Raw genomic sequence first — 14,062 nt, forward strand, 5'->3', positions numbered from 1 at the left:
ATATATTTTTATATTCATTTTAATATATTGTATAATTTAACACTATCACTCTTTATTTATGAAGATATTATATATAGTGTTTATATATAATATATATATATATATATATATGTTTTAAAAAAATTTACTAAACTTTTAAAAATAAATAAATAAAGCTGTTGAAAATAAGACATCAGGTCATGCACTTTAATGTGAGATTTTATATAATAAAACATCCATACTAAGGGTTGATCAACACCGGCATATCATTTATTTGTTTTCTCCAAAACAGTGTACAAAAATGAGGAGAAAAGGACAAAACAAGTCTGTGGGAAATTAAAGAAAGTATCACATTTTATTATGAATTGTTGTAGCAGTTCCTGATCAAAGGAGGGCTGATAAAAGTACCAAGACAAAAATAAACCTGATGGGGACAAAAGAGACAAGTAAAGAGCCAAGACCTCCTTCTGCTTTAAGGCCACCTTATTCCACTGATCAAGTTTTAGATCTAGAGTAATACACTTTGCGTACATTTATCTCCTCTCACTCAACGCATGCAGACAGAGTCAACAGCATTTAAAAATAATCTTTTGCAACCTTAAATATCCATACATTTACAAAGACACACTCACACATTTCAATAACTACAAATCCAAGAGCAAAAAGAAGAGTGTACCTTTTTCCTGTTTGTTCTGTAGTTTATAAAAGACAGTGAGTGTTTGCATGATATTGTGTCATTTGTACCTTGGCGCACTGCGTGCAAACACAACTAACAATTGGTGTAAACACAGTGATTTGTGTCTGTGGAAAGTTTGTTCCAAAAATAAAAGCACATTTGGACAGAAAAGAAAAATGACAACATTGTAAAGAAATTTGTTAGAGTGAGAAAGTTGATAATGACATTTAAAAAAAAAAAAAAAGCTGATGATTTTGAGGAAATAAACTCAAAAAGGAAGCTGAAAAGTAAATGTGTTCTTAATATGAAGGATTTGAAACAAAAACGCAACTAAAACGATAAGGCTTAATATGAAAATATTATTCGCGTTCATGCCAAGAGCTTTCAATAATTCCTCTAAACCTCGCAACGCATTTCAATTTCACAGTAATCTTAAATATATACATACACAGGGACTTTTGTGGCATTCAAGTTATTGAAAATATTTGGATGATTTTCAATGGCTTAGCAAGTCTAAAATGGAGCATCTCCTCAAACGTACAGACAAAAGGCCATTGCACTGGAAGGCAGACAAGACATTTGCAAACACAACAAGCCACTATCATGGACTAAAACTAAAGACAAAACTATCTACAGACGGCATTTAACATATACAGACAAATCAGAATAGCTTTACCGTTTGTTACACTATAAAACCAAAAAGCAATAGCATTAAAACTCAGAGGCATTTCATTTATTAAAAGAAACTACATGATGGCATCAATGAGGTTTGTACACAAATACATGAACGACTGGAGAGGTCACAGCTTATGGCCACAGTGACAATTCACAAGATGCAAAGTCACAGTTTCACGCTGACATCTGCATATAAAACCTGGGATGGAAGTGTTCATTTAGATGTACATCACCCCCCCTTCCTGCTTAAACCCCAACTGCGTAACAATTCTGACTGTAAAATGATTCGTTTAGTGAACAACAGCTTTTAACACTAGGGGTGATGCTGTTGGATCATTGCGACCCATCTATATTCCTGAGCAATACTTAGGAGCCACACGGTTACATGTGAACTCAAAGTCCTACTAAACCCCGTCACAGAGAAGCCTACAGGAAAAAGTTAAAAACTACATGATGACAGGAAGTGGTGGAAAGGGGGGGAAGGCAATGGTGCGAAGCATCATAAATGTCATTTCCTCTGAGACCTAGTTCCCTGTGAATATATCTTAATTTGTTGTACAAGCTTGGTCCCATGCAGCAAGGCATAAGTACAGTACAGTGCATCACAGTACATTCACTCTGCTTAGTGGTACTTATGTACAAATGCCTCTGCAAGAAATCACTGAGCAACAATAATTAAAAAAAAAATATTGTGCAGTCTGCAGAAAAATATGACTAAAATAAGAAATAAAAGGCCTATCTATGGTTGATATGATGAGCATAGATATCACTAGATGGCATTAAGTTTCTAAGAGAACAACTAGGTCAAACAAGGAAAAGCATCCAAAACACTAGAGGGCGCCAGAAAAGAGGCAATTTAAGACTGTCCAAGTCTAGACGTCAATTTATAATAAAATGAACTAAAATTGGTAGATATTCAGCAAAGTAAATGTCGTGTTTGTAATTACATTTGATAAACACGCTTAAGAATATGTTATTATTTGATGAGTTCACAGAGGCCTGTTTTACAGGATCTGTAAAGTACTACTAATTCTTAACGTCAAAAGAATATAAAATTTGGAAAAGGCAGGAAAGAGAAAAGGAATGAGGGATTGTAAACTCAAGCGAGTTCTTTACAGTACAGTGTACCCTGTAGATTCACACATAAAATATCCTGCACCAACCAAACAAAATAAAAGATAGTTTCTTATTGTAAGGAACATTGTTAGGCCATATAGTCTGGAAAAAAGTATGGATTGTTGTAACTAGAGGGACAAATATCAATCAAAAAACATTTAAGTCGACCTTGTACATAAAAGATTGCTGAATAATTTTGATGCAACACCCCAGAATCATTACCTGAGTGTATAATCGAAACCATCTTGAAACCACTCTTATGACAGAAATCAACCATAATAGTACTGCCAAACAGGATCGTAATGATGCTAATAAGTGAATCATCCCACCTAAAGGGATACAAACATTTTGGTCACAATCAACTAACTGTTAACTCCACAACACTAGACAAAAAAAAAAAAAAAAAAAGAAAAAAAAAAAAAAAAGATTAACACAAAATGATATTTGCTAAAGCTAAATAAAAATTAGAGATTAAAATTGGGGGACAAAGAAAACCAACACATGGTGGTCTATCTGTGATTGTGCTGATATATCATGAAAAGCCTGGTTCAGGAGTGTCTAAGTGTGGATGCATGTGTGTATTGTGTGTCAAGGATGTGGGCAGAGTATATAAAGGGTCATTATCATTGGCCAGTGGAGGAGAAAGGTAGGTTTTGGAAATCACTGAGGATTTATGCCGTCTTGGTGATGCTCTCTGCATCCTTGGAGGCCCAGAGCTCCTTATGCTGCTTGCGTCCGAAGCCCTCGTCGTAGTTCCCTTTACTCTTGAAGAGCTGCTGGAAGTGTGGTTTGCAGTAAAACTCCCCCTGCAGCGCTGCATAGGACCCCAGACTACAGAGCAAAGAGATCACATACATATAAATGCAAGCATACATACAAATATGGCGTCAGTAAGAATTTTTTTAAAGAAATTAACACTTATTTAGCAAGGATGCTAGCACTGTTAAAGGATTAATTCACTTTAAAATGAAGTGTCAGTTATGTTTTTTTTTTTCCATGAGTTGAATACGGAAGCTAGATATTTTACTTTATAACGTATTAAATATGGATATTTTTCTTACACAAACACATCGCTTCACTTCAGAAGGCCTTTATTAACCCCCCGGAGCCGTGTGGAGTACGTTTATGATGGATGTATGCACTTTTTGAGTTTCAGGTCGTTTCTGTACACTGCCATTGTAAAGCTTAAGAGCATCAGGGTGATTATTAATATAACTCCAATTGTATTCGTCGGAAAGATGATCTAGTGGACTGCTGTTTTTAAGTGCTCAAGTCACTCGCACATGCACTGTTGTACGCGGAACTGCCGCTAACGAGGCATCTATGTGTATATATCTATGGCCACAACTGCCCCTTTAATTTACATTGATAATGCTGAAACCCAAAGTATACTTTGGCCGTCCGCGTCCTCACACCGTCTGCATGATGTAATTTTCATCATCAAGAGGGTCCGCATAACGTAATTTGAGGACGCAGACAGCCGAAGTATACTTTGGGCTTTAGCATTATCAAAGTAAATAAAAAGGGCAGTCATGGCCATAGATATATACACATAGATGCCTCATTAGCGGCAGTTTCAATGGGCCGCTATACTTAAGCCGTCTGCCATATTGGAGCGGTTTGTGAACATTCGAGAGCAAGTTGACAGCATCTGTAACCATAGTTAGATGCATGTATGAATATCTATATATGAAATAGACTTCAGTAGATGATTGCGCTAAACTGAACAATACAAGATGAAGGGTCATATTAGAGTCATTTCTGAAGGATCATGTGGCATTGAAGACTGAATGGCTGCTTTGCAATCACAGGAATAAATTAAATTTTAAAATCAATTCAAATTGAAAAGAGCAATTTCATTTGCAAAAATATTTCACAAAAAAAAAAAATAATAATAATAATAATAATAATAATAATAATAGAGTATTTACTGTATTTTTGATCAAATAAATGCACCCATGGTGAGCAAAAGAGACTTCTTTCAAAAGAAGACTTTCAGTTTCCAGCATGTTTAACTGCTGCTGTTTGCCGTTTTTCTTAGGCTGGGCTGGTGAGGAAGTGTCTAACCTGAGTTTGGTGTTGCAGTGCTTGCAGCAGAAGCATGTGGCGTGGAAGATGAGGTTGTTAGCCACCAATCTCTCCATCGGATACACAGTCTTCTCACATGATGCACAGGTCTCCTTCTGTGTCTTGAAACTGAAAGACTGATAGGAAACAAAAGGCACTGCCATTTCTTTTCAGTCATTTAAAACAATAGTTCACTCAATGAATTTGCAAGGAACAGATCAAAATTTCATCACAATATAGACTTGAGATATAGTGCATGGCTCAAAGACAGAGAGATAGAGATTGACTGCACAATATTAAACCTAGAAACAGACAGAGAAAAGACAAGGATGTGAACATAAAGTGATGTACCTTAGAACGCTGAACGGGCTTGTCATCAGACGTGTTCCTGTTGTCCTGGAAAAAGAAAAAAAGAAAGAAAATTAAGCCAGTGGTCCTAAGACAGGTTACCCATGGCAACACTATTTCAGGCACTGCATTGTGAATGCCACAGCATAATCCTGAACATCATCCATCCACCATTACTGCCACCCTCCTAACCTGACATAACTCCAAAAATGTTCCCTTGCAACCACTTCATCCAGTCCCTCCTATATCCCTCCATCTGGTCGCATGCTTTTACAGGCACCTTTTGTCTGTGTACCCGCACACACACACAAATGCATGGAGAGGGATCAACGAAGACTAAGCCTGGTGAGTGTTTCTAACTCAATCACCCCTTGAAATAAAGATCCTGTGCACACATGCTTTCAGTTTGGGCCAAGCTAAAGCTATAATATGACATTACATAACACAGGCCGATGTCCCATGGTCAACTCTGCACCACATATTCTGTAGCGCTTAAAATCAAAACAGCTGCCAATCTGTACAGGCCACCAAATCACTCACAAAGGAGAATGGGAATTCAAGAACAAAGTGTTTATGATAGATTTCAGACAAAATGCTAATGATAGGGTCAGGGTTTGGGACACACCTGCATGATATTGAACCGGTAACAAAAGACCCACAGAGAATCTGTGAAATGTTAAACCAATTGGGAATAAGAATGATCTGCTTCATAAAATGCTGAACTGACAGGTTTTTATGTAACTGCTCAGGTCTGTCAGAAAGCCAGCAGTTCTCCACCTCCACTACAGCATCTATACTTGTCTCCTTCATATAAATCTAGAGCTTGATTCGCACACAGATCTGCTGGTATAACAGCTCACACACATTTCCACTGTTGTTGTACCTCTAGAAAAAAGGAGAGTTCATTTTCTCAGCTCAGAAAGGCAGTGTAAGTATCAATGATGACCATTATATCACATCAGACATTCAATAACACCACTTTTCACAAATTATAGCCATTATCGAGAGGGACTTTGCTCTCACACACACAAAGCCCTGAAATGAGATTACAACCACTCAGCCTGCTCAACATGATAATATTTGCTTAAAAACAGAATCAGACAAGAACGTCATCAGTATCAGACGCCAACAAATTCCCTTCAAAAATTTCATTAATCATTTCCTTCAGAATATCCACCTCATTTTTCAATGCGGAAGCAAGCCATTTCCTGTGAATGTGTGAGACTTCTGATTCATTAGCCGCTACAGGTAAATACTTAGAAGAATTACAAAGTGCAGTAAATGGTAAAACTATATAACGAAAAATCAATTAAAATATGATAAATACAAGTGTGCAACACTAGCTAAAATAACTGGAAGCGACAAGTTGTGTCAAGCGACAATGTCACATAATGTTACATTTACCTCACAAAAGCCATTCAATGACCATAAAGTCTTTAGTCAGCCAGAAAAGTTAACTCGGAGAGGAGCATTTTGTTAAATATGCGCTATATTATATGTTCATTATATATTTTACTGTTCTTGTTCATTTTTTAAATGTTTATATTTCAAAAACCAATTGGAGTAGAAACAATGTAATTATAAAGTTAGTATTACAATTCTATTATTATAAAAACTTACTTTTGTGTAATTTAAGCATTTGTACTTCAATATTACAGTAATGTATGTAGTACCAACTGACTCCCTGAATAGTTTACAGCATTATAGTCGGGAGATTTTTTTCCTTGAGAAAGTTGGCCATGTACTGTACCTGATATGTATCCAAATTAATCGATATCAAATCAAATAGTGAAGTTTGTCTCAATATATATTACTCCCATTAAGCCACTAAAACAAGTGCATTCTTTAGGATTGTATTTCTTTAAAATATTTTGTGTTTACAAAAAAAAAAAAAAAAAAAACACTTTTGCTAGAAAAAAATATGATAATGTAAAATCTTAAAATTTTCAACTTATGAACATGCAATTTGGGGTTCTGCATTTGTATTGAGACCTTGCAAAGCATGTGTTGCAAAAAGAAGACCAATGTGTGTCTGCACTGACTTGTGAAGTGTATTATTGTACAGCCTGTATAATGTGTTCATGCCTGGTCAATAAAGAAAGTATGTATTTGCAAATGTAAAACGAGAAGCCAACATGATTACACTTTATCTGATAAAGTCACAACACACCCTGAGTGCAAGACAACCCTCAGCCCACTTCCTGTTTCAGAGCATTTGTGTAACATGTTTGTTTCAGAGCTATTGCCACAGTCATTTACATATTCATGCTAAATGCACACAAATATCAAAAAGACCATTTACATTTTAAAGTAAGTCAAGATGGAAAATAAATACAGCAGTAGCAGTGAGGGTGTGGAGACTAACACTAAGGAGACTAAACAAGTACACAAAAGGAAAATAAAAAAGTTTTTGGGTATTTTCTGTCTTCTGGTTAGCAGAAGTGCAGTAAAATGATGCCACAAACTATTGAACCCAAAACAAAGATGCTCCGGTCAGTCACAGTTTAAATGGTGGCAAAAACAAGACTAGAGATGTGTGAGTGTTAATACTTGCACACAAGAGGAGCACAAAAACCAATGGAGCAGGGCACTATCTCAGCTGGTGCCATCTGTCCCTTTTTGCCTTATTTGTACATAGGACAGAGAAAAACAGGCTCTCTCTCCACACACACACACATGCAGATAGCACTGCCTCCCAACCGTCTGCACTGTGGCAGGAAGGAGTGATGACACATCTTCTTCCTGTGCTCTGCTCGGATGCACTTTATGATGATGGGGTCCAATCCGCCCTCCCTAGAGACCCTCAAAAATCAGCCATCAGCTGACCTGCACACAAAATCAAGCCTTAGTGCTGCATGTATGCCATTTGCAGTCATAAGACCCTGAAGATCACTACATTGCAGTTCACATCACCAGCTCCTCTGGGTTTCACAATGACACACAAAAAACACTATGTTCTCTCTAAAGTTCAGCCTTGTTTCAAAAATACTACCTTGTGTGTAAATGTCATTTACTAGAAAAAAAAATGCAATCAGGCCATTAGATATAAAGTGATAATTACAGTGTGAAATCTAACAATTTCACAGGGTTTTAAATATTTTTTCAGGCCCTGTTCAGATTTGACTCCAAAAAGGCATTTTCAAGCCATCCACTAACTTTAAAAATGTACCTCAAATAAGAGTAGTGCATACTGCATAGTACGGTGCATTAGTGATTATTTTGTTTCGAATCAGTGGTTCGGAGCGTGTATCAAACTGCCAAAGTCACGTGATTTCAGTAAACGAGGCTTCGTTTTAAGTCACAAGTGTTTCGAAATTTCAATGGTTCACCAATGGGGGGGGCATGACTTTGGCAGTTTGATACACGCTCCGAACCACTGATTTGAAACAAAAGATTTGTAAAGCTTCAACGCTTCATGAAGCAGTGTTTTGAAATCACCCATCGCTAGATATTGTTGAATAAAGTTGTTATTTTGTTTTTTTTTGGCACACAAAAAGTATTCTCGTCGCTTCATAACATTAAGGCTGAACCACTGTAGTCACATGAACTGTTTTAAATACATCTTTAGTAGCTTTCTGGGCATTGAAAGTGTAAATTATCTTGCTGGCAATGGAGGACTCACTGGAGCAATCGGATTTTATCAAAAATATCTTAATTTGTGTTCTGAAGATGAACGAAGGTCTTACGGGTGTGGAACGACATGAGGGTGAGTACTTAATGACAGAATTTTCATTTTTGGGTGAACTAACACTTTAAGATAATTAGCCATCATAACAGTTAAATAAATAAATAAATAAATAAATAAATAAATAAATAAAGTAATAAAGTAATAATTCTAAAGGATGACATTAAAACTTTTCTAATTAGTGACATTAGAGACATGACAGAAAACCTTGTGTTAGTTTCAGATTCAAATGTTCTGAGTAAAACAAAGCGGAGCAGAGAGAGTGTGCGAGACAGAACAAGCTAAATACCAACCTAAATTTAAAATGATAGCCAACCAGATGGGCTGCAGGCCATACTATGACCCAGGGCAGTGTGTGTACATATTTGAACCCTTGCTCCCCCTCAAACACTGACAGACCAGTATGATTTGTGATGCCCTGCCATTACCAAAGGTCAGTATTTTACTCTCTCCCACAGCCACACACTGTGTACACACAACATTCACTCTCTATTACTCTTCTTCTCCGGTACTAGACTGCAGACTCTCTTTTAATCTCATTAGCTAGACAAAATCCCATCAGCTGCTCCCCATGGGTCCAGACAGCCAGGGGAATAAGCAGGAGTTCAGTGGACTGAGGAGGCAACAACCATCTTGTGGTCACCATCAGCCAAGCCCTGTTCACCTTGTGTCTAATGCATCTTGTGATCATTCAAACAACTTTCAGATGTGACCTGGACAAATTGCATTTGTAATGCAACTGCAAATTCCCACACAATATTTTCAGTATGCCTGATCAACATGCAGTGACATGCATGTTAGACTGCAGTTAATACTAGGTACAAACAGGGACACAGACGTGGAGTGAATGGTTTGGCTGACGTCTCATTTGCCACATTCTGCCAAACTAATAATTCTTAAAGAACAAGAGCAATGAGTCAGATTTAGAAGACAAAACTCTATTGTCAAAATTCCTGGCAACACAGATATGAGGTTCATACAGCAGCCCTGAGGGAGTTTGGCTGGGCTCCATGAATGAGATGCAATGTACTGAAAGATGCTAGAGGGCCCATTTTTTGCAAAAGGCAAGTTATGTTTAATCTCCCTGTAACTAAAAAAACAAAATGAGCCTTTAGGCACCAATACAGATATATTAATTTACCAAATGACACATTAGGGTTAGTATTTTTCCACTGGTGCCTATCAGTAAGTCTGAAAGTTTCAGTCATTTTGTGTATTTCTCCACTGCAGTGCATACTCAAATGAGACGTAGAACAGAAAGGACAGAAATACTCAAAGACTTTAGTTGCCAATTACTAGATGTCTAGATGCATGACTGGTTGGTTTAAAATCAAACCTTGAGTTTGGCTTATTCAAATTTCTACTTCAAGTTTTGTTTCATACCATCGTTCCACCTATTTCCTGGGCTTTAACTGCTTCTCCAACCATTATAGTGCTCATTTTCATGAGCTGACTGAATTCTTGCTGAGAGCAGAAGCTCTGGGTCGGAATGAAGAAGGGAGTGATTGCGTGAAAGCAGTTGTACATGAGAAAATGCTGAGGCTCAAACACTTCTAAAGAAGAACGTGAGAGCCTTTGCCAATGTGTTGAGCCACAGACAGAAGCTGACGCTGGAGTCTACTCACGGATGTGAAACTTTAAATGTGTTGCGGCAGGAAAAAAAAAAAAAAAACCTTAATATGCCTGTACTGTACGTTTTAAAGAGAACACATGTGGGCAGGGTTAAAGAGGAACAGTCTAATGTTTCATTTGACTCCAGAGTACACCTTTGACCAAGAGAAAGTGCATGGTGTAAGATTTCACCTGTTAAAGCTGAAGTGGCGCCACTAGAACACAACTGCAAAAATAATGACTGTTTTCGAACACGCTTTCCGAAGAACGTCCCCATTTTCCTTAGGCTCAGGTATGTTTGCAACACTTCGCAAAACACTTTGTGTTTATACTTCAAAATGAGAAGAAAGCCAGTGGATCTTAAATGGTACTGCCAGGACACATCCTTTTTTTGAAGCTTTTCGAGCATGTTCAGACAGAGTACAAAACATGATCTAGGCCCTTTGCGGTACTTCACAAAACACAGCCGTCAGCATCTACCATACCATGATCTTATCACAAGTAAGGGAATGCATTTTGCAATCAGAAATCATGAAACATACTGACAGAATTGCCAAGAGACATTACTTCTTTTCATGGAATTTGACAAACATGGTAGAGATGTCAAACCTTTTCTCTTTTGCCCTTTCACAGGACACTTCACACACTCATTTTCACACAGGAAAGCAATTTAAAAAAAAAAAAAAAAAAAAAAAAAAAAACTGCTACAAAAGAGCCCCAAATAAAAAAAACAAAAAAAAAAAAAACACTTGACTCTCATAAACACCTGCATTAAAGTGATTAACAGTAAATTATATTATATACCACAAATTCATGCATGTACCGATATTGAGTTTATTAAAATGCTCAAGTCAAAGACATACCGCTGGGACACTTCAGATAACAACTGCATCAATTGCGGCGCTACAGCTAGCCACTCAGTGGAAAGTTCTATTTAGGCCTATGGAGCGAGCCTAATTTCTTCTCTTTCTCCATATAAGGACACATTTTTTGCAAAGAAAAAAAGGGTTCCATTATCACTCTGCAGAGGCTGTCCCAGAGTCCTTGTTGGCATAATTTCATTAGTATGGAGCTCTAAGAATAGTCAAGAGACTAAGAGTAGACCGTGGACTAGAACCTCAGTGTGTGACATTCAGCTCGAGCAGGAACGTTGCCGACGCACAGGGTTTACTGTACAAGACAAAACACTGCATTTCAGAGTAGACTTGAATGAACAAACATACCTAGATTCTCACGATTCCATTTTTATCTGATATTCCTATGAGTGAGAACTTCAGTTATCAACGTTTAAGTTGGGACATCACACCAAAACCTTTCAACTTCCTACAAGTTACAACATTCTGTTGGAACACCTGGAACGACATGCCTCCACGTTCGTTTCTGACAACTGGACAGTTGATGCCGCAGGCTGTCGTTTCCACATGAATAATCTGTGTACACAATCTTCAGGGCTTAGTTTCTGCCATCTGCTCTTAACTAATGTACAACAGAGACTGACACCTCTAATGAAAGAAGAAGACATCATTAAAAAGCAACACATGCTTCTGGAATAAACTGCACCCTAAAAGAGGTTACATATATTTGTACCATTTGCTTGGGCATTCACAGTCTCTAAAGCACATAATTTGCTAAAACCATTTTCCTTATGCTGCTGAATGCCCAATGGAGCCAATTTAACTGAGAATGTATGTTTGATCAGACAATACACTGCCAGATGATCTCTAATTGCCTAAACAAAGTGACACCATCAATAACCGCAAAGAACATTGCAAAAGAGGACAGGAAGCTTTAAAAAGAATAAAGATAACTTTAATTGGTTGCGTTTAATTGATAAATATAAACCATTATACAACAGTTAGCTAGCTCTGTTCCTCAAAATTGTTTCAGTACTGACATTAAGTATAAAACTGGGGCATTTCACTCTTTGTACCTGTTACTCTGGACCAGGGTATGCACAATAGAAGTGGGCAGAGTTTTGCAAAATGGAAGTTGAAGCACAATTTAAAAAATAATCTCTCATTAGTGTGTTGCTCATATGCTGTTCCATGCTAAACTTGATGGCACTTTTAGAACTATTTTCATTGGCAGAGAACAAATGTACAAAATAATTGGCAATTTTTTGCCTGCAACACAGACACTAGATATCATTTAGACTATAAGGAACTTGCATTCATGTTGTAATACTGAATATCATCATGACTCTGACTGCCTGCAGTCTTAGGTCTACACCCAAATCAGTCATACAGATGTTCAGTATAACAACATGAACGCAAGTGTAATATTGCTTATTTAATCAAAATGGTTAACCCTCTAAAACTGCTCAACATACATTCCCATTATTATCATATGCATACATGTTTTCAGCCAGCTCATGCTGGCTAGGAGTTAAACAAACATGTTGCTATGACAACATTAGCCTGAGACTCAATGTCAAAACATTTACATAAATTTCCACATTAAACCTGTGCTTACTCCTAGTTGCTGTTTTCCATGACAAAAGGAAAGCTTGTTGGTCTATGAAAGTAGTCAAACAGTTTATGGTCAATATGGGATGAGTAATGAATGTCAACATTTCAATTTACAGCGTTCAAATGTCACGCACACAGAGACAGACAAAATGTGAAGCTTGAATACACTGCAAGTCACTTTGGATAAACGCGTCCGCCAAATGCAGAAATGTGGACAGACAGGAGAAAGGATGCATTAGATAGAGAGGCTGGGCCACGTAATTTTATGTAACCAAGCATCATATAACGGTAAAAATGAACGGTAATGCTGAGAGAAGTACTATGAATTTATGGTTTTAAAATCAAATAAACCCTGCACGTTTATGATTGCATCAGTACGGAAGAACCAGTCCACCTTTCCGTGAACTAAACTGGGTCGACGAAAACCAGGTGTCAAAACATGAAGGCTCTGTATTCTGTATTTTTCTGTTTTAATCCATCTGGAAAGACGCATCTCCAGGAAGACACATGACAGCTTTGGACTCTGAAACATAGACCTCCACTACACAACAAGGTCTGATTAGTATTCATCTTCTGTTTCCAATCTAAACGCTCGCATAAATACATCCCTACAATAAGCAAAGCATCCGATTTGATGGATCATTGCAACACCAGTAAGTTTCAGCCCAGTACCCCACAGTTAGCTCTTGATAGCTCCCTAGCTAGCGTACTGCACCTCACCACAATAGAAGACGAGGGGGTCGTTGGGTTCACTCACTGGCTGCTGCTGCTGCTGCTGAATCAAAGCGGAGAAAAACTCACCATCTGGGTCTCCTTATCAGCCTGCTGAAGAGAAAGGGGATGATAGATCTGCTGTCCGGTCCGCTCACAGTGCACGAGAAGGTTGCAATCTCATTCGCTTTTTCTGCCGGTCTAAAACGATGTTCTTCTCCGGTTGAGCTAAATGAAATGTACCAGCACAAGCACTGATCGACCGAGCCGTCTAACTAGAGAGCTTGACGTGCTTTTCCCCCCCACCTCTCTCTTTTCAACGGACGTTTTTTTTTCTCTCCTCATCACGCCTTTTTTTATTCAGCAGGATGTCGCACGCGATTGGACGAAGCTCATGCCGCTGAAACCTCGCGCTCTCCTCCTACCTCAGAATTTAGCTATTTTTCTAAGAACACTTTTTGCACGAAATAGCCGTGTTACCTAATGGTTTCCTAATTTATCGCCTTTATTTCTTTCCAGTATTCTTTATTAAATCGTTAGTGACTAATATATGAGGTATGTAAGAGGTAATTTAACAGGGCTAATTCTTTTTAAGCCATCGTAATCTAGACAAACTGATTTAGCTTTAGTTCAGGCAAAAAATGAAACTTTTGTCATCATTTTCTCGTTCTTCCAAACCTAACTTTTCCTAACCTGTCTCTCTTTTTTGTACAATAACAGTTAATG

At 37.7% G+C, this 14,062-nt stretch overlaps 1 protein-coding gene across 1 annotated transcript; it reads right to left on the reverse strand.

Annotated features, from left to right (window-relative positions):
- Positions 1–227: 227 nt before the first annotated feature.
- Positions 228–13,677, reverse strand: limd2 (LIM domain containing 2). Its single transcript, XM_051887577.1, has 4 exons — positions 13,427–13,677; positions 4,865–4,909; positions 4,514–4,650; positions 228–3,277 (listed from the first exon to the last, which is right to left on the reverse strand). The coding sequence occupies exons 1-4, from the start codon at positions 13,427–13,429 to the stop codon at positions 3,118–3,120; spliced, it is 345 nt and encodes a 114-aa protein (XP_051743537.1). The 5' UTR covers positions 13,430–13,677; the 3' UTR covers positions 228–3,117.
- Between the last annotated feature and the right edge of the window lie 385 nt (positions 13,678–14,062).

The sequence above is a fragment of the Ctenopharyngodon idella genome, chromosome 3 (genome assembly GCF_019924925.1).
Source record: "Ctenopharyngodon idella isolate HZGC_01 chromosome 3, HZGC01, whole genome shotgun sequence".
Taxonomy (NCBI): domain Eukaryota; kingdom Metazoa; phylum Chordata; class Actinopteri; order Cypriniformes; family Xenocyprididae; genus Ctenopharyngodon; species Ctenopharyngodon idella.

Bases quoted from the DNA above. Each gene is read 5' to 3' on its own strand.
- limd2 (XM_051887577.1), bottom strand. The intron at 4,651-4,864 runs GTACATCACTTT...GTTTCCTATCAG, and splicing joins AGCCCGTTCAGCGTTCTAAG to TCTTTCAGTTTCAAGACACA. The intron at 3,278-4,513 runs GTTAGACACTTC...TTTGCTCTGTAG, and splicing joins CACTGCAACACCAAACTCAG to TCTGGGGTCCTATGCAGCGC.